This window comes from Ptychodera flava, chromosome 17 (genome assembly GCF_041260155.1).
Source record: "Ptychodera flava strain L36383 chromosome 17, AS_Pfla_20210202, whole genome shotgun sequence".
Taxonomy (NCBI): Eukaryota; Metazoa; Hemichordata; class Enteropneusta; family Ptychoderidae; genus Ptychodera; species Ptychodera flava.
This window is the reverse complement of record NC_091944.1, coordinates 28965460-28987149: the sequence shown is the minus strand read 5'-3', so window position 1 is coordinate 28987149 and position 21690 is coordinate 28965460. Positions and strand designations below refer to the sequence as shown.

Below are 21690 nucleotides of genomic sequence, written 5' to 3'. Positions count from 1 at the left end.
AAGTCTTTCACTTTGGAGACGCATACTACCTTAATACAGGAATGCATGTGAGCATATATACTGGCGCTCAAGTGGATGCAGTCAAACGCTTATTGGATAGGTCGTCATAATTAAGCCCCAATCCTCATATTGGATTCTAATATCATCAAGTATAATACACATATGTGTTGATAATAACTTCACATAGGTGTGCAGAGAGAGAGTGTGTGGGGGACAAAAGCATGCCGTGTATGCAGTGAAACGGAGGTCATGTGAAGATAACTACGGAGAAGCCCTCATCGTTTTCCGTACCGATGATATCCTTGTCACCGTTCCGTAAAGTTAGATATCTCATGGATGCCCCTCCTTCGCTGCACAAAACTTATCCCCCCCCCCCCCCTGTTTAAGATCTGGTGGGCGTTTGCTTTGCCCCAAGTTCCGTGCTAGGCCGGGGCACTATCGAAGGCATTAAGAGTGAATTTACTACCCTTTCCGGCAAAACGTACGCTCGTCAAAGCGCTGACACAGGTTGTAAAATGTGCGAATCAATTCAGTTCTCCTTTATTTGGCTGACGAGGTTGTTGGGATTTATGTTCTTACGTATCTTCTCAACCGTTGGAGTTTGTGAGAGATGTTTAACTCTGAACAATGCAACTTGCGTCATGCAAAGTTTAGAGGCATAGAAAGTTGCTCTTTGTCATCACTGAACGGCCCATTGCACCGTCCCCTAAATTCCCAGCCAGTGATAGCGACATGAGAACTTCTCTTTGTACAGTTAAACTCTTTTGCGCGCGTGGTTTATTTCACTCTTCGACGTGTAGGGTACAGCCTATTTTTGTTGATTTTTGTCTTTCTTTCTCGGCTTGCGATCCAAAAACACGGAACAATCGACGAGATATCAAAAGCTCACATGGGATGAGAACAAGAGAGATGTGTTTGCTTGGAAAGTCTTTGCGAAGAGTTTGTATTAAAATAAAAGTCGTTTCATAAAGTGGGGGCGACTTGCTTGACTTCTACCGGGGGATCATCGAAATTAAGGCACTGCTGGTTGAAATCTGCCCACCGTGACAATGAAAATCGAATGTACGCTCTTTCACTTTGACATTTCTCTCTTCACATGATCGCTCTCTTGTCATTTAGCAGCTCGTCTTGGCATGCAGTCAAGACGAAAACATACAGGTGTGCGTCATCGGTTTATGATCTCGTCTACAATACCGTGAAATATAGCCAAATTACATAGCCCTAAAGCACCCAACTGACGAAGATGGCCCAAACGAATCAAGTATCGGCATGTTCTAGGAATACATAAACTGTTAAAATGAGCAGGGATCTCCAAAGATATACATCCGCATTCCAAGATAAACTCGGCAATTGATGTTTTCTGAAACAAGACACCAAGAATACAAATAACAAAACGTATCATGGAAATTTTCCCAAACGCCTTGGGTCAACTGTATAGTAATGTACGATTTTGCCATGCATGGGTTTCAAAAGCATATATTGTCGCACTTGTTTTTATAGTCATGCATGGTTTTATCAACGCCATTTTCTGATAACAAAATAGGGTGATAAATTAAGGAAAGCAGCCAATTGAATACAATGGAAAGTTGGATGCAGTGAAGTTTTGGTACAACTTTGCCCTAGCTAAACAATACTGATTTCAAATGCGTTTCCCGAGCACCTGGCCAAATATCGTATTGGTTTTGTATAGTTTATACCATGTCTCGTTTGCAACTCTTCTAAATTCCGAGCGAATTCTCTGTCCCCATCGGGAAAAGTGTCTCATTCTACCGTTTAAGTGTCTGGCGAGGAGATCTATTCTGTCGTTTGTATTTTTCACCCAGATTCCCGCTGCGCACTTCGTTTTAATACGCAAGTAGCCTGCGGGGAAATAGAACAACGCTTTGAGCTGAATGTCTGCCCTGACCAGGGTTACAGTATTTGCCCCAGTAGCCCCAGTCATGGGTCTGTTTGAGTCACCTTTTCCTGTTGTTAAAACAGCCCAACGTTTTCTCTGATTGTCCTTGTCATTGTGTGCTGGATTCCACACACGAATAAAACAAAATAAGAAGGCGGGAAGAAAACGTGCCTGGTCGATGAACTGCGCGAAAACGCTGCAGCGGCAACCCAGATTCTTCAGAGAAAAAAGTGCGCCACGTCTAAATCATTGTTTGTCTGTCAGAAGGCGTCTTCGGTTCGATAAACTCATCTAGCCTTGGGGCATTCATGCCTTGCCGGCGACCCAACCCATCATTTCTAATGTATAACACACGATCAGCCCGATCAACCTCGATTGACTCCACTTCAAGCTCAAGCTAGCGCATCAGAGCCAGTCGACTCAATGAAGTTCGCATTTATGTCAGGTGCTTTACTCGACTTGTTTATCAGAGTGCGTGCTACACCACCGCCTCTTCCTGTTTTTCCCCCCGAAAAGCCTACATAAATAGGTAATGAACCCATCCTTGGCGAGCAAGAACGAACAAACTTTCAGAAAGACAGCAGGTGCATCCATTGAAACGCTCACAAAACACCGTCCACGGGCATGTGCCGACACGACCTTTTTTACGGCTGGCTGATCGAGCATGCTGGATCACACGTACGAAGAAAGGTATCACATACCTTTTATTTTGAAAACTGCTCTTTTATAAGAAAGGAAGGACAAAATTGAAGACGTGCGCACCAAGGTTGACATTTTAATGAACTCAAATTGCTCACCAAAGAAGATAATCGCTGGGAAAGAGGCAGTTGTAACATGATAGACTTGCCCTGTTTAGGGTACGGTGTCTGGTCGTTTCTTGACGTCGCTGAAAATTCCGCCTCCGGGTGTAGGCAGAGGTACTACTACTCTCCTCTGCTAATTGTGGAGCAATAAAGGGATTGTTTAAAAGAAACAAACAGTCCATGTATTTTGCCATCACTTGCCCCTTGTCAAATGGCGATACTTTTGGACTGCCCTGTAGTGTTTGCTTCCATTGTAATGAAGCTGCTCGACCCACCCTCAACACACACCCTGAGAAAGAAACGCGTTCGGTATAGGCGGTGTTCCATCTCATTGAACATCGCACATGTCATGACAAAAACTCCCATCGTCCCTGCTTCGCTGTCGTGACAGTATATTCAGCCCACTGCACTCGAGGTGTGGTTGGCCACCCAGTCAAGAAGAAACCGCTGAAGTCTCTCAACGAGGGAGGAGGAGTCCCATCCGTCGAGCTGATCAGCTTCGCCTTTACAATATCGATAAAACAACTCAAATCAAGGCAACAGAGAGCGACATGCGTCGGTAGACGTTTACTAGATAACCAAGAAAGGAAGTGCAATGCATATGCTACAGTTGCCTTATCTCTCTTTGATCAATAGTTTATCAAGCTTGATCAAAGCATAGACCCTGGAAAAACTAGGGTCTATGATCAAAGCTACACTAATATTATATCACTTTGGTTTAAAACGATTAATAATGTCCATTAAGTCTAATTAAAGTTCTCATCAATATCTAGCCAATGCATTTCGCCCATTGGAAACATCCAAACATCAAAATACTACACCTGGCTAGGCAACAATTTGTACTTCTTGACATACAAAACCTAATAGCAAAAGTCCATTCAACTTGCGAACTACAAATTATGTGTCATGGCGCTGCCCAATGTCTGAAAAGGGCATCCACACCTTTGTATGATCAATATCAGCAAGTTTCGTAAACTCTACAGTGTATTTATGAGATGCAAACGATTGTGCAAAGGTCGATTATGCAAATTGGTCAAATTATGCACGCCGACCCTATCCATATTACTTCCATGTATGACACTCATGAAAATCATTTGGCGTGCCTTTTTTGCTCCATATTCGGCTCATCACATTTTGGGGGATATACCACTCACACAACAAAAGGGCAGATATTTGTCAAATGTGCTTATTAATTAGTATGGTACCATAAGTACAACCGCCAGCTACCTGATACTTCTATCGTTACTTTGAAAAACAAAACAAACCATACTTCTACTGGATTTCAATGATTTTTGAACAGCGCATAATGGGAAAGGCTGTTTCCTGAAATCTATAATTTTGAAATTAACACAGACCAACCACACCCGCCAAAAAACTAAGCACATCCGGATCTTTGTGTGAATACACTGTACACCGATTTTTTATAGAACAGGGGTGCTGTTCAGCGAGAAAACTTTTGTCGTGGCCACAAACACATAGACATTGCACAAAAAACCGCACGTACCGTACCGGCATGACAGACTCAAGACATCGGCCAACTTATATATCACATGAAGTCCAAAGCAATAAACGTGTTTAGTTCTTCTCAGGGTGTTAAATTTTGAGGATGGGTGTGCTGTCGTTTAACTTTAAAAAAACGCTCTTGAAACTAGAACCCTCCTTTTAAATAAGCGTCCTTGGTAGACTCGCCGAAATGCAGTTTCAAATTGGTTTCGTTACGTATAAGTCAGTAGGTTATCGTGTGATACCCGCATCGTGCCTCGGACCTTCCTGGCATTAACAACCAATTAGACAATTCCCCTTTGGTCTAGTGCTGCACACATAACCTGTACCTCCGGTCTCTCTTTGAAAAGTTCTCGACTGAAAAAAAACGCCGCATCGCCGATGTTTCCGACCACCTGTTGATTCTCGAGGCCACATTGTGGCGTGGTGTCCGATAGCCGAGTACAGACCAGTCTTCTTTCTACTTGTGACCTCTCAGAAAATTGGTGAAGCACTTTGAGGAATCATAGTGGTCAAATGCTTTTTTGAAAAGATGTTTATTAAGGTAAAGCGCCTCGGGGACAGATAGTCGGACTCAAATTTCTACGATTCTTTTCTGATCTACCACTTGTGGGGACTCATGTTAAAGCTCTTGGAGAAAGAAAAACTTTCACTGTCTTGGTTTTTTGAAAATCTAAAATTTAATGTTTTCCCCATAGAGTTAACAGGGCAATGGCGACCATTTAGCATTTCAAATATCGCGAAATGTTAGGTAATTTGTTTCGCTAGTTCCAAACTCTGCACGGTGACCCCTGAATCTTATGGTTGTTTTGGTAAGAGAATGGTTGAAAGTTTGATTCAGGAAAGTTTGAGCAAAAGTTTAAGTCTTTCACTTTCGAGGCGCATACTACCATAAGGTATACCGCTTGAAAATTTTATCAATTCTCTTCTGATTTACCGCTCATGGGGGCTCATTTTAAAGCTCTTGATGAAAGAAAAGTTTTAACCGTCTTAGTTTTTCGAAAATAAAAAAAAAATTATTTTTCCCTATAGAGTTAACACAGGAATTGCGGCCATTTTGAATGTTAAATATCGGGAAAATTTAGGTAATTTGTCTCTCTAGTACCAAAGTTTGGGCGTTGACCCCTGATTTTTAATCTTGCTTTGGTAAGAGAATGGTCGAAAGTTTCATTGAGGAAAGTTTGAGCAAAAGTTTAAATCTTTCATTTTCGAGGCGCATGTTACCTTAACCTGGCCAAGTTTCTGTATCACACGACAATTTTTCAATAGTGAAAATTCCAAACAATAAGCTTAGCAAGTACGATTACTGTTTTGTGAGTTAGCAATTGCTCAACTTAAGGAGAAGGCTAAATAAAATATTTCGGACACGTCGAGTAAAAGACTGCATAACAAATGGTTTCTATCCCCTGTGACCTCCCTTTAACCGCATGTTTGCCTCTACTGATACATAGATAACACTAATTTCTGCGATAAAGGAAAGGTGCGTTTTTATGTGTCTAATTGCGCCATGCAACACGATGAAGAACGAGGCAAAGTTCCCAGAGTCTCACGGGTCACGAGACATATTGAAATGTTGCCAGTAATTCCGCGGTGATGACGTCATGAGAATCTGACCACCGAACGTATGCCTTCTATTCCAAAAAAATCAAATTGCGCCAAAGAAATGCATGTGACCCAATATCCTTTCTTTATTCGATGTTGTCTGATTCGACAAGCTCCAGTGAATAACCTTCGGTTTTCATAACTTTGAAATCTTCTTGGTTTGCCAAAATTATGCCATGTATCTGTTTCTCTCTCCCTTTTGATCTATCTAGTAGCCCTATCTGACTCCCTGTGTCTATCTGTCTCTGTCTCTGTCTCTCTCTCTCTCTCTCTCTGTCTCTCTGTGTCTCTGTCTCTATCTGTCTGTCTGTCTGTCTGTCTGTCTGTCTGTCTGTCTGTCTGTCTGTCTGTCTGTCTCTCTCTCTCTCTCTCTCTCTCTCTCTCTCTCTCTCTCTCTCTCTCTCTCTCTCTCTCTCTCTCTCTCTCTCTCTCTCTCTCTCTCTCTCTCTCTCTCTCTCTCTCTCTCTCTCTCTCTCTCTCTCTCTCTCTCTCTCTCCAGTCTTCAAGTACCGAATTCCCCAATCAAAGTGACTACTCTGTATGTCACCAATCAGCTCCAGTGCGATACAAAGTGAATCGTCATTCCAGCACGTGGATCTCAGGTGCTTTCATAATCACCCTCTTCAATGACAGCCTCCATTAGATAAGTGCGTGAGAGAAATTGCAGAATCAGAAAGAAACAATCATATCGTATATTCGTCGAATTGAACTTAAATGCCCTTGACATGTGGATTTGCATCACTTCACCGGATAATCGTCGGCATGGGAACAGGAAGATACTGTGCTATCGATATCATATCGATGGTATCATTATCTCGGCCGTGACTGTGTCGTCCTCCATCGTATGTACACATTGTCACCTTATGCCCCTTTGATGTCATTTTTCTGTTTCCATCCTCCCCTGAAAAGCTTGTTTGCCAGGTGGCAAATTTAAAGAAGCTCGTTGTCCTATGCTGTATAGGCAGTGCGTGAACCCACACGAGTTGGGGAACAATTGGGTGAAAGAGGAGTCTGATACAGGGTCGGTGTTTGTTGTTGGCATTAGAGCAGCGATATATTACAAAACAAACATGTTTGATTATTACCCGACACTGGAGTAACTTTCGACACCTCGCAACAGATATCGATTGTTGGGCGAATTCTAAAAAAACCAACGCCAGGTTCTCCGGACATTCGTCAAATATTTGCAATCGTTGTGCGGCATGGTGGAATCGCAGTGGTCGAAAAATGTTCTGGAAATGTTCAGAGTGCTGTAGTGTACATTTGCACTTAAGGTAGTATGCGCCTCGAAAGTGAAAAACTTTCGCTCAAATTTCCTGAATGAAACTTTTCAGCCATACTCTTATAAAATCTACGATAAAAATCGGTATCACCAATTTTTGGAACTAGAGAAACAATTTACCCCCCAAATTTTGTGATATTTGAAATTCAAAATGGCCACCATCCGTGTGTTAGCTCTGTGGGAAAAACAATTAAATTTTGATTTTCGAAATAGTAAGGCAGTGATTATTTTTCCCAAAGACCTTTAAACTGAGCCCTCACAAGCGGTACATCAGAAAAGAGTTAGAGAAATTTGAGAGTCCGAATATCTGTCCCCGAAGCGTGTAGTACCTCAAAATCTCGCAAGTTGGCAATGTAGACTGTGAAAGGTTCCGTCCCAACCACTCGTTTGAGGGTTGGCTTTTTAATCCAAACTTGCAGCAATAGTCAGTGACTTCTCCAAAGCCTTTAAGTCGCCTGATTTACCGAACTTAATATGCTTGTTTTAATATTTGGTCTTTGAATATGACAATCTGGTAAGGAGGACGCTGAAGTAGCTTTCATTGTTAGGGGAAACCCAGGAGGGAAAAGCCCGAGTAAATGAGATCAAGCGCCTTTTCCTGTCGCTCTCCAACCGACGCCAGACAAATAACACAAATTAATGTATTTCCATTTATAGATTATGACGCTAATTCGCCGAGTCCCCCCGAATGGCCAATAATGACGTCATAATGGTTCAGCCGCGCGCTGACGTTGCGCTAAGAGTCGATTCTACATGCATCGGCGGTCTCTACGGCTGTGCGCACCGCTTTCGGATAATACAGAGATTTCGAGTTGCCTAAGTAACAAGGAATCCCATTCGAGTAGTTAAGTCAGGTATTGTCCGCCATGACGATTAATAAAAGGGAGGAAAATCGCTCAATGTCGGATGGAAATTTCTTGCAGCTGTTCATATTGTCCACAAAATCGGCCCACTAGCATCCCCTCTCCTAAGTTCGAAATCTTTCAAACAAAATTATATAATCCACGTGTGAACCGACAAATCTTGTTTCGGGATACCCGCCAACTTCAAAGATCATGTCCTTTGGTCACGAATGTCGATAACTGCTACTTTCACACCCCTCCTTGACGGTTCCGCCTTATCTCTAGCTCACGTGTTTTTCACTTTCAATAGATGATTTCTGTGTCTGCCTTCTTCATATATTGATATGAACACGAACGACGACGACAAGTAACGTCTTAAACTGGCTAAATCACAGACCTTCGGGTTCTGAAAACATTTTCGACTGTATGGGGGATTTTTATACGACTTTTTGCGAGCGATCAACTAACATAAGCGACCTGCTTCTTAGACGGGATTTTGCTGGACGTGACATGTGTCTGGCAATACCTTTGTTCTAGGGGTGCAATAACTGCCCCCGCCGCGACAATCCCGTCTGGAGGTGATGTCCTGGCTCATGGCTAGTTTTAGACGGTAGTCAATGCTTCAAATAAGCCGCCAAGTCGTTGCCGAGCGGATCAGTCATGGTTCCAGGGTTTCCACACTTGTCGCCACAAAAATCATCGCAGTTGCCCATTTTCTTTGACCTGCCGAATGGATGACTTAAATATCTCTTTTCGCAGGAGGCGGATTATAGGCGGTGGTGCTGATAGCCGATTGAGTATGCGATAACGCGAAATATTAAACCCCCATTTCAAAGATCATTTTAAAAAATTCATCCGCAATATACCTGTCTCTTCCACACTTAAAATAATGCGAGCATGGCGATGATTTTCCTTTACATGGAAATGTCATTTGTGGCTTTTCGGATTAACGACGTCACCTTCCAAATGCCCCTTCCCGCGACCTTAAAGATCATGTATGAATCCAAAAACATATAGATTAAACGCCTTGCATTGCGCTTAAAAAGTAAAACCTATTCTTTCGAGGACAATGACAAAGCACCCACTGGCTGACTTCACTTAAAAAACAGAGTATGCCGAAGAAAAATCTTCTGAAGGCCACTCTCAGTTGTACACGTTCAGCGTGACTATTGAACTCTTTGCGATTAGCACCTCCCCCCCCCCCAAAAAAAAAGATGAAATATTTTGATTATATTGAAAGTTGCCGACATTCAAATTGTACAATACATATAAGAAAGCACTTACGGCCATAAGACCATCGGTGGCCCTGGATTAGCACATGTATTTAACTTTTAACACGGGGCCGATTTAGCTTCCTTCGCCATGAGATTCAGCTGAAAATTTGTTTCATGCATGCTCACTTCTGGACGGTTTGTTACCATCCGGAGTAGGCCTAACTGTCAGATCTATGCAATAACCCTACTTTCCTCCCTTTTTGCTCGTCTTTCATCTATACCATCCTATTACATACAATGTTATGCTATGCTATGGCATGCTATGTATGTATGTATGTATGTATGTATGTATGTATGTATGTATGTATGTATGTATGTATGTATGTATGTATGTATGTATGCATCCCTATGTCACTCATTTGTAATTGTCCCTATGGGAATGACATTTTCCTACTTTCATCAAACTAGTACAAGATCTCAAATCACGATTGGATGTTTGATCAACAATCAGTTCCATTCTACAGTCAATCATTTGTAAAAATGCTTTGAGTAAATAAGGATACATTTTAACCAGACATGCCAGGTACTGCCTCTGGACTGACATTTCCCTGTGGGAAATGTTGCGGCTAGACAGTGAAGTTGTGAAGTTACGTAAACATGCATTTGCAAATATCTTGATAATTGTATGAATCGACCTGTCCAAGGCAGTTATCCTTCGGCATCGATCTCACCAGATGACCATCTCGCCTTGAACCGCGTAGTTGGCTTTGCATACTCGGTGTTGAAATTGGGGGTGGGGGGAGGGGTTAAATTAATTCAGACGCACACTTGGACAAGTTGCCAACAGTTTCTTGGTAAACTATAAAAGCAGTGTGAAATCTCTTACAGTTGAGAAATGTGTACAATTGATTAAAATGTGTGTAAAGACCGACAGGGTGTACCACCTTAACGAGGAAAGCCGTCTCTCATGGTAAAAACCGCAATCTCTGATGACCCATAAATATATACCATATTCGATCCAAACATGGATGTCTCACCAAACACTAAACCCATCCCTTTGCCCGTATCGCTGAATCAAACAACGCCTGTTCCCTGAAATAATGTATCAGTAACCCTCCCCCCCCCCGACATTTCAGGAAAACAGCGACTTTTATACGTGAATGACTTCCCATCGTTTCGCCCATGTTCCTTGTAACTGTATAGCCAGCTTCTAATATCAGTGGAAAGACTTTCAATTACTCAATGAGCGTTCACTTGGAGATACATTAAATCGGACCCTGAGAGCAAAGCTCAGTTCTAATTGCCAACTTTTTTTTGACAAAAAAATATATTACGAAATTGAGATCGCAGACTCTGCAAGGTTCACTGGGTAATTCTTTCTGCTGGGCTGAAAATACAACCAATTATGCTCAGAATCGTTTACAGTGCGCGAGTCGTCCGTTCATATTGAGTGCGTTCAGATATTTCTTCCCATAGCTTTATGAGCAAGCCCGGTAGACAGTTCCCAATTAAAGGATAATATATGGTCCTATTTAGCCATATGCATTAGCCTAATGGAAGGGTTATTTTTTGCAATTTCCATTTTCTCAGAGAAAGTAGTCGATCACCAGCTGTTATAGCTCGACATTACACTACAACTTGCAACTTGGCCGGCTCGTGGTTTATCCAGTGTCATTTTTATGCATTCTCTTGACTTTTTTCTTTGTTTTGTTCTAGTATCGCTGTCCCTGCAATCACGGACCGTAGTTGTATCTTTTTTTTTGTATGTTACCGTGATTTTCACAAACCAAACATTGTGAGTTCAGGCGCTTGAAACATCAGTTAAACTGCATGCCTGTTGTTTGAGTTTTACAAAGCTAGAATGCAATGTGAATCGGTGTAACATGAGAATGAATTTACATATTCGCAGCAAATACTCAAGCGGTGTTCAAAAACATACAGTCGTTTCAACACGGAGTAGCGTCCTTTGAGTGTACAGAAACATTGATGAAATGAACAAAAATGTGAAGATATCATTCATAAAAGAAAGGAAAAAATACTGCGAAAAACCTTCCGCCTTGTTCATGTCGATTTCTTAGCACAACACGAAACCAGAGTAACTGTTTTGTTTCATCATGTAAAGCGTAGAGTGAAAAAAAAAAATAGAGTTCGGTTCTGACTGTAGTGTTATTGCGATGATCCGGCGCGAATGACACAAATGCAACAGAATGACGTCACTGAGGGAGAAATAGGGAAGAATTTAAACTTGGCTGGTGAAGGGCTATGAATGTGTCCTTGTAGTTATTTTGCTGTTTTACACAATCACCCTGAATATGTCGGCGGAGAATGGAACCATTTGTTCTCGATTTTGTTTTAAGGTGTACACCGTTGGGACAGCTGGAAATTATCGATGCGTCGTTGCGTGCAAATAGTTTGAAACACGGTCAATATTTGCCCGCCAAATTTCACATGCCCTACAAGAAGTCGCCTAACGTTTTATCAATTCCCAGTCGTGAGCCAGGACTGCACAGCGGCATTCGCCTCATGGTAAGTATGCGTCAACTTCACCGACAAAGCGACAGTGATTGAAATCATTCGACCCGTTTTCTCTCACAGCCAGGTTCATATAAATGTGGGTCGAACAATGACTTAGGCACATGACCCAGAAAAGATGTCAAGAGTTAGCGAGACAATTCTGAAGGACGGTCTGAATAAACTAATATGAGATTTGCCACTTTGATTTATTATTCATTATCTCTCATGTCTGTCTAATGACGACTGGTGTTGTGATGGGAGTTCAACATTGAGTTCAAAGAAACCGTCAGCTCGAGAGTTTTGTTACTGTTTGTAAGACGGGCGGTAAATCTGCCAGTTTTTATCAAACTCTGTGCTCGGTGTTGTATTCGCAATATTTCATTAGTCGGACGACATGAAGCCATGATTGATAAGCTAAATCCCGCTCGGCGATGAAAAACTGCCAGCCACGCAAAATAACACCAGAATTGTTCACGTTTCTGGGACGACCGTGGTTGTTTTGAACTGAATTGAAACCACAGGATTACTGCACGTCCGAAGTGGGGTGACGTTTACAGGTAACAAAGGTCCAAAATGCGGTGTTGAAAATTATGAGATACGTACGTAACTCCAACACAAGAGCCACAGATTGTTTGTCATTTTTATTTTTTTTTGACATATTCCACGACAAACTTTTACTGAAAATATTAACTCTTTGATCTGTGTAAGCATCCTCGGTGCGAATATCTGTTTTTTATTTGAATTGTCAATTAAATATCGCTCGCTCTTATCGAAACAGCTATATAATAACCATTGACTGTACGCCATCGCTGACGGCACAATAGTCTGCCATAGTTACACGTCACGAGATCGCACGAGAAAGTGCGTGACTCGAGTGCACTCTGACGCCTAAGGGCCGAAGGACGTGTTAATTTGATCGATTAAATGTAATAAGTTTGGAAATAAATAACCACAATTAATATTTCGATGTGGATGATAAATTTCTTAACCGAGTCAGGGGTTTAGACAAGTATTTTATTGCATTGCTGGAACTTTCAAGTGTCAATTGATAAGACGATATCACAGAGGGGGGAATATGTTTCTTGCCCCCTCCGCCCCTCCTCTTGTGACCGACCTTCTATTTGCAATCTGTAAATTATCGGCAAAATTATGTCAACGACGTTATCATATATTTGAATTAACACTAAGAAATCACTTAAAAGTACAAGACCCTCCTTCGACTAAGGTCACTGGAAATTTGTTTCTGGCACGGGACGATACGCACTCTTGACCGTCAACTTCCAAAATTACATCGACAGAATGTATCGACGGAGTTAAACATTTTTCGACAGACACTACACAAAAACAGGCAGTTGCTGCCACTGTAAACCCCGCCAAATCCGGGTTTTGGGTTCACCAAAATTAGGGTGCACCTTGCCAAGGCCTTCACACCTCTCGTCGATGAGGTGATGAATCATCGACTGTTGCGGCTCAGACGCCCGACAAGATAACCTCAAGTCCGAACCTTTTGATTTATTCTCGCGCCTTTGTTGGTTTGTTTAATCATAACACCTATTCAGTCGATAATTATTTACCTTCAAGTGGTCGGCGCTGTAAACTATATCGCCTTAATCCGATCATAATTACATCAAAATACTGGCACTATATACAATGCTGACCAACACCTTGCCGCCTCATTCCGGCCTCATTTTATATCCAATTCATATACCTGAACTTGGGACTCTGTCGACGAACCATGCTTCTCTTTTAGCTCGAGGCAAAGACACCCTCATTTCTATTGTTAGCGCTTTTATGGGGGTGTTTGATTTGAACAGCTCTATCTGTCGAATAGTTGATAACCTCGCGCCAAAACTGCTCGATACCGAAGCCAATCAGATCTCAAGAACACTCAAGTCGCTGCATTCCAAGCACGCAAAACAAATGTAACAAACATGACAAAAATGCCATCCCTATGACAACGGTGTCTTGCACGTCCTAGCTGCAGTACATTCATTTATCGATAACGTGGCGTTTATCGATCATTGCCGTATATATATACTCTACTTTACTTTAATGAAATCCAGGTTAATAAACAGAAGTCGTAAGGTCTCCTGGTATCTGTATTTCCATCATCGTTTATACAACAGAGTAGTCTTGACACGATAAGAGAAGATCCAATCTGTAGCTTCTGATTCATGAATATTGGATCCTCGAAGAGTAATGAGAGACAACCTGAAATTAATTTACCAAGGATAGAAATTGAATGAACTCGAAATTTTATGTCCAATGATGCAGACTCTCTCTCTCTCTCTCTTCTCTCTCTCTCTCTCTCTCTCTTCTCTCTCTCTGGCGGAATCTTTCATTGTATTAATGATATGATTTGACATATTGGCACCTTTTTTGACTTATCGATCACCGAACACGGCAGACTAGCGACCGAGATTCGTGGAAGACTTTTTGAGCATTTTGCCTTTTCGATGAGCTGTCTCTGCGGATACTTTTTCGTTGCACGCTGTAGAAAAAAAATGAACTAAAATATGTCCGGCGCCAAATTTCCCTTTCGAAAAAAACTTCGATGGGTGAGCTCATTAGAGGAACTACAGGATTGCTCAAACAGACATGGGAATACATAAATACCCGGATGTGCAGATTTGACGTCGCATGAACTGTGCAATTTACTTAGTCTAGACAAATGATACATTTTTTTTATTCGTCGCTCGCTTTCCTGCGATATATAACGATTTCACACAATGGAATCTTCTTAACGTGTCCTACAACTTCTGTTATATTGTATTGCTGTCCTTTCCATTGCGCCACAAAACCTACCGATAAATTATGTTTGGCGAGGCCATTTGTTATGAAGGCTGCCCAAGATTCACTGTTTAATGGGACGCAGTACTCTGATTTCGCAATAACATTATATATATATCGTAAATTCGTGTTCTCTTCTCTCCAGGTGGTGCATCCCGTTGAGCCGCTTCCCGCAGTCCCTGGAAAGTAAAAGTAGGTCATTTAGGTCACGTGGGAAGACAGTGAATGCGACGCGTAGGTCATGTCGGTCATCTGCGCTAGAGGTGTCCGGTAGCGGTTTGGCTGTCGGCTAAATAGGCAAGAGTAAACATGTCATATTTCAAGTGCACTTTGAAAAGTAATGAAGATGATCGATTTTTCGGCCCTCATTTACCTCAATTCCCTCCCTCCCATTTGTGCTGTGTGTGGGTGACCGTGATGATACAGCAGAGTTCAGCCAGCCAGCGTGTCCAATTCAATGGTCCAGCTCATTCTTCAGCGCCACTTCTTTTGCTCGTACGTCTGCATGCAAAGCTTTTCGTCAAACCACAAACCAGTGCTCCCTTTAAAAGAACACTGTCATATTCTCTCTCTCTCTCTCTCTCTCTCTCTCTCTCTCTCTCTCTCTCTCTCTCTCTCTCTCTCACACACACACACACACACAATGTTACAAAGAAATATCAACAGCGTTTAATTCTGAATTTTTTACTGAGACCCCACAACTCTGCGATGCCGAGAAAAAAACACCTGTCCTGTTTGCCTGCATAGAAGCCCCTATGGCAAACCTTTGCTGTGGCAATGCCTATACTACTAGTAGGTATTTGTGCCAATCAAGAGTATAGAATATCAAGCTATACGCACTTACGAGATATCCTACACCAACGAGACTTTATTTTGCAAACAATTGAAAGAGTTACACATCTTTTTCACGTTTTATTCCTTTACCTTTCAACGTCAGACTTTGGTCCAATCCTATTGTATTTCGATAGGGTGGTCCTGCCTATAAACAGGTAAATGGGGAGGCAAGGGTTAAGATTTCACAGGTGAAGGTCGAAACGACCTGTGAAACAATAACCTCACCGCCATGAATTTTCAGCCGTGACCTACTGCTGACCATTAAATTTGATGATGAATGTCTGCATGTCTATCATCTGTGACCAGCTTTGGTTGGATGTCGAGATATCTGAGGTGATTCGTTGCACAACGTGCCTTAATTTTGGGTTTATGTTGCGGTTCTGACTGAAATACTGGCGGAAAACTGACTTGTATGCCATTCCGAGCTGTGCTTGAGCGCTCGTCACAGTGAAATGAGCCTTTCAAGTTCAGTGTACGATGTGCCGTCGTGCCCCTGATGACAAATTCTAGAATATCGGCCGATTTAAGAAAACGATGACCGTCGGTACGAAATAGGACCATGCGTGTACAAAGGCCGGTTATTGGTACCGTATCGGGGTCCATAACATTTAATCCAAACTCGTGACTTGATTTAATCGTACCCACTCAACGCCGTACCTGCTAAGGACACCGGTCTTTTCAGATTGCTATTTGAATGCAAAGATTGTTTAACCAATAAATTGAAAAACCATTATTCATCTTTAAGTTTTTTTCGCGTTTATCTTACCAGTAGTCGATATTGTTCCACATCGACTATTGATGATAAGCTTATATCATAATATATTATTAACTTTAAACGATTATTTTAAGTTTTGCAAATGCATGAGTTGAAATTTGAAAGAGAACGATTATTCGGGATGGCGCATTTTTGGTAAATTTAGACGACTGAAAAAGTACAGTAAGAGACTCATATTATGAAAAGAGGGAAAATATGCTATACACTTTGGCTGAACGTATATAGTGCGCACTTGCTTGACCAAACCCCGTGTTACTTTGACAATTACAGAAATTTCCGAATGCAAGTCGATTTGGATTGAACCAGGCAATGGGGCAAGTTTCACACACAACGGCGATATGCCTAGATAACGCCCTGGGTATAGGTAGAAGTCTTCGCAATGTGATAAAATCCCTGCAGCTTTAAACTTTACACCAGATTTTAATAATCCTTGCTGTCTCGAATGAGACCATTCCACTGAGCACACGGTGTCACTGTGTTATGAGTCAACTTGACCCTACCGACTGATATGAAAGGATAGACGAAATGTAGAGATGCATGAGCAGAGGGTACTTTTTTCTGTTGAAAGGTTAGAGAGAGAGAGAGAGAGAGAGAGAGAGAGAGAGAGAGAGAGAGAGAGAGAGGGAGAGAGAGAGAGAGAGAGATGGTGGTGCGCTGATCGACTGCGGCTACTCAACCGGCGACGCGTAGATTCCCTGACAAACTCGATATGGTGTGGCCACAGTATGTCCCCAACGTCTGGGGATTTTTCAATCTTAAGCAAACGTTAGGAAACGGAAAGAAACACAAATCGAAAGGGCAAGCTATAGCTGGGATGTAATTACGATGGATTTGAGTCCCGGTAACAGCTGTATGAAGTTTTACCATAACTCTTGAAGCGAGGTGGCGGTCCCACATGGCGAGCGGGACACGCTTTTTATTCACGTGGCGTGCTAATGCGCCCACTGAGGCGATCGTTATGTCAACATTAGACGAGTCATCCACTTCCAAGCCCGAGGTCAACTCTGGGTCAAAGCTACTGTAAATCAATTTGTGCCACAAACAGAAGTTTGGAGGTTTCGATTTGGGCGGAAACCTGGCGCAAACTCCTGTCTCGCGAGCCGGATGTTCCTAACCAGCAGTTTTCACTAAATGCCCAAACACATAAAGTGTTTACAGATTGCACAACAATCTGCGCGTTGAAATTGTTTGGATATCGCACGCACTCATTAGCTATTTCTCAAACATAACGGTTCCTCGGGAAAAAATCAAATTTCCTTACAAGCTGTGTATCGACTTCTTGTAAAGCCTGTCAATTTGTTTAGAATAAGTATCAATCCCCTGATTAGAGATAAGTGTAAGTACGTTTAGTCGGACTGAGCGCCGCTCTGTATCAAAGTAGCTGGCCCATGCATGAAAAACCGAATGCCCATACCATGACTATAAGAAATAGTTTTAAATACTGAAAATTCTTCAATATTGTGACCGGCCACGGGCCCTCGTCAATAATAACACTTCAGTCTTCATGATATGTGGTACAAAACTCGGATTAACACTCTAGACACAAGTGTTGCTAAAGCCACTCACTCTGGGCCATCGGTGGCCCTTTTCCTACTGAACACGCGTGCCTAAGATGTAAATTGTGTGTGCGTTCCTTGATAAAAATGTGTCAGTCTAGGGAAATTTGCACCTACATGAAACCAATAAAAGTCTTCTGTTTGCTTAAATGCTGCAATTACCCACAAACTTAATGTGTGAAAGATCACCTAATTGTCACGATTTTCAAGATACATCGCAGTCCTGTGATTTATATATATCGGCACAACTACCATGGTGGTTCATTTTTTTACCAGCGAAAATCCTTCAGCTCCTCGCCCGATGAACAAAGTCCTCGTATAACTCGATAATTATGTGAAATCTTGCTTCTTTCGGGTTTTGAAAATGAGAGATATACATTTTGTTGAGTGACAACACTAGATCATGTGTAAACATTTCTAATGTTAAGTTGAATGGTAACTGTGATTGCATCAATACATTGCAAAATTCTGTTGAAGTTCAGACTTGTGTATTAACGTAACAGTGCACACGGCAAGCAGTAGGCCAAAGACTCTGTGCCACAGACAAGCTCGACTGGGCCCGTGTTCATATTCGTGCGTGTGGTTTCTATCACTCTCCATCACACTATAGAATCTCTAGCCCTGTCCCCAACACATACAAAAGCGGCAGTGGACAAATATCAGTCCTGATGTATATGAGCGGAGCTTTTTCTGAATTACATGTAGTAGTAGCCAGTATAAGTGTGACGCATTATACTCTGTCCGCGTAAAGAACGCGAGAACCTAAGGCCAGTTAACGATACACCGCACTATAAATTCAGTGAACACGTGCGGCATGTACTGGTGCTTTGCATTGACAAATGTTATCGAAAATGTGAGCGATTATTCCCGAAAACTTTATCGGTGATTCAATTCGCAGTTGTTCCTGAATGTCCGCTCATGTATCAGGGGGGTTTGTCAAGTCCGTAAAATGACCAAAGTTTCGGACAACGGAACTTTAATGAACTGTAAATGAAATGGTTGGTGCAACGTTTGGCCTGCTAGTATTGTGCGTTGCAAGGATTTCCACCTTTGCTCCCTTACAATATGCATATAGAAGCATTCTCACTGAATATGTAGTTTGTGTATGATCTTTATCAGGACTCCGCCTGATTTTCAATTTTAAACTTTGGAGACCATTGAATTGTTGTGACAACGGCTAGGCTTTCTCCCGGGGCAAAGTGTCCATTGATTGGCCTTACTCAAACAATGACATCACTCCTCCATTCAGTTCGCTACTTGCGAGGTGCATTGACCGTCTCACGTGGGGTATTAAGGAGAGCGTTCACATTACACGATCTTCGTACCAAAATCATTAATACTACACTGAGTTCTCATCATTTCCAAAATTTAAAACGAGTAAACGTTGATGATATAGTTTTCACTGAACTTACGCAAAAATGCCTAGATTTGGTTCATAATTATAGAGTTATTATTCTTTAGCTTTTCGTGAGCCCTGCATGCCGATACCGTCCAGGTCGATAATATGCATAGTATAAATAATTCATGAGGGGCGGTGCTTCGCGTGTGAGTGACCATCGACTTGCCGGTACGAGCCGCTGTATTTTATTTAGTTCAGTCAGTCGATCTGTAGCATACACACACGCACGTTTAGGAAACACCGTACTCAAGAGCCGACCGACCGTCCACGCCGGAGAGCGGATAATGTGCCTTATGTTTTTGAGATAGTGACAAAAGAAGGAATAATTTACTCTAATTACCGCGGTGAAAATGTCGACGATACAGCCAACACAGCAAAAAGACACCACTTTCACGAAGCTATTCGTTGGCGGCCTACCCTACCACACGACCGATAAGTCGTTACGGGAGTACTTCGAGACATTCGGAGAAATTGAAGAAGCGGTGGTCATTACTGACCGGCAGACCGGCAAGAGTCGTGGATATGGCTTCGTAAGTGTAAATTTTTACCTTGGTGTCTTTCAGTTTGTTCAGCGCGCTGCGCCCGATCAGCTGGGTGAACGGGCAGAGCCTTTAGAATTCGAAAATAAAAACAATTGTCCGGCGAGCTGCCCTGTGTTTCTTCAACCGGCATACGTATACTCGCACATGATGCTCGTTTGAAGTTGAGCAACTCACAGACCCTTGTGGAAAGAAATCGGTTAGGACTGTTGTTCGCTGCCTGTAATACCGCATATACCGTATGCTCATGATGGCGATCTGCAGAATAAGACTGATCTGGCGATCGATCACCGTAATGGACATGACGCGCGGTTAGGGTAATTATCGAATGAGTGTAAATTCGCCATGTTTACATAATAATTTCTCGTGCTCGTGCGATATGGCGAGGAAGGTCCCACCATTCGATTTCCTTGTTTTGCAGGTGACTATGGCAGACAGAGCCGCAGCCGAGAGAGCGTGCAAAGACCCAAACCCTATCATCGACGGAAGAAAGGCGAACGTAAATTTAGCATTTATCGGCGCAAAACCAAGGGGTATTCCGCATGGTAAGAGAAACGCTCCGTGGTTATCTGTAATCTTTAAACGAGCGGTATACTTTTTCTATTTCTGTACTGCTGTTATCGGCGTCGATAAGGGCCCGACAGCCTCCAACTCTGTACTGAGTGACATTCGGTCCAAACGTGACCGCGGGCAAAAACGTATTAAATATGCCCCACGAGTGCTACACAACAAATTACTCCCACATCAGACCGGGTTGGGTTGCCCTCTGTGAACAGCGCCAGTGAAGTGCGTGTTCACGCAAACTCGGTCGCCATACGCAAGTTCTATTGAGCGCAAGTACAGACACGGTGTGTAACAAGAGACAGTGTAGATGGCGTGCAAAGGGTAAAATTTGACAACAACGGAAGAGCTACCCAAGTGACCGGTAGCACTCCGAAACCCCGATATCCAAAATACGCAACAAGGGGGAGACATAGATATCTGGTATCTTTGATCCTTAATTTTGCAAGGGAAAAATTTCGAGGAGAAAATTTGCATGGTTTCGTGTGTAACATAGCTGAGATAACAATAATGAGCGCAATCTGCGCCAGACACCGTATACAGCTTTGACGTTTGTGTGTAAAGTAAACTGAGATACCCGTACACAATATCTGTGCGTTGTTTTTTTCAGGATTTGCTTTTGCCACTCGGCCAGGACAAATTCACCCGGCTTTTATCCAAGGACAGTACGGGTAAGATGTTTATGTAGTGCCTCGTTACATTTTTTTTCCTTTTAACGTTTAAAAGAATGTAACAGTAGTCCCTTGAGTTGCATGCACGAGTGGGTGTGATCGTGAGTTGATCGAGAGGGACGCATCCTAACACTGGACACCCCATACCGCTGATTACATCCCCTCATCTTCGTTGTAAAAGCGTCTTCTATCGTGATTGTCCGAAATTAAAGTTACAAAAAAAGAAACACTTTTAATGAATTAAAAAAAATAATATTGAAGTTTGTTTGTGCGTGCATGTGCACGGTGGACGGCCAGCGAACTTTTAAAAAACAACTTCCTTGCCGTTTGTTCGTTTGCTTTGTCATGTTCAACAAACGACGATGACATGGCTTCTTTCTCTCTCACCCCGAAGCTGAAGAGGAGTGTGACGTCACGCTAAGAGAGAAAGGGCGACACCTTCAGTTAATAAATCTGCATCTTTAGGTTACCACGGCAACCGAAGTGAAAAAAAGGTTGATATCTATTCGCATATGTAAATTTTTGGCTTGGTGTTTTTTTACACAGCTTATCTCACCTATTTCCTTGCATATATTTATTCACAGCTGCCTTTGAAGTGTTCTTCTTATTCTTGATCTTTAATTTTTTTCCTTCGGGTGTAAAGGCGTTCATGAGCTTTGCTTTTTTTCTGTAATTGCTTTGTGTGCGTGTCTTAAGAAAGTTTCGGTCGGTTAGACAACGACTTTACAGAACAAGTTTGACTTTGTGCCGCGCCAAATATACAGAACAGTTGCGTTTTGTGTGCGTTTGGCGACGCGGATTTGGGGGGCTTTTCATAAACCTAACACGAGAAACGTGATGTTCGGCTAATATCAGAGAGTTTAGACTAATATTAGATGCAACTGTTCTAACGAGGTTTAACCTGTGAA

General features: G+C 42.3%; 1 protein-coding gene across 1 annotated transcript in view; it reads left to right on the top strand.

Moving 5' to 3' along the window:
* Nucleotides 1-19191: 19191 nt before the first annotated feature.
* Nucleotides 19192-21690, top strand: part of LOC139115995 (RNA-binding protein 24-like) — a 45936-nt gene continuing 43437 nt past the window's right edge. Inside the window, exons 1-3 of the mRNA XM_070678479.1 lie at nt 19192-19541; nt 19972-20095; nt 20722-20782. Of these exons, the coding sequence (XP_070534580.1) occupies nt 19362-19541; nt 19972-20095; nt 20722-20782 (365 nt within the window). The 5' untranslated portion in view covers nt 19192-19361. The remainder of the gene's footprint in view (nt 19542-19971; nt 20096-20721; nt 20783-21690) is intronic.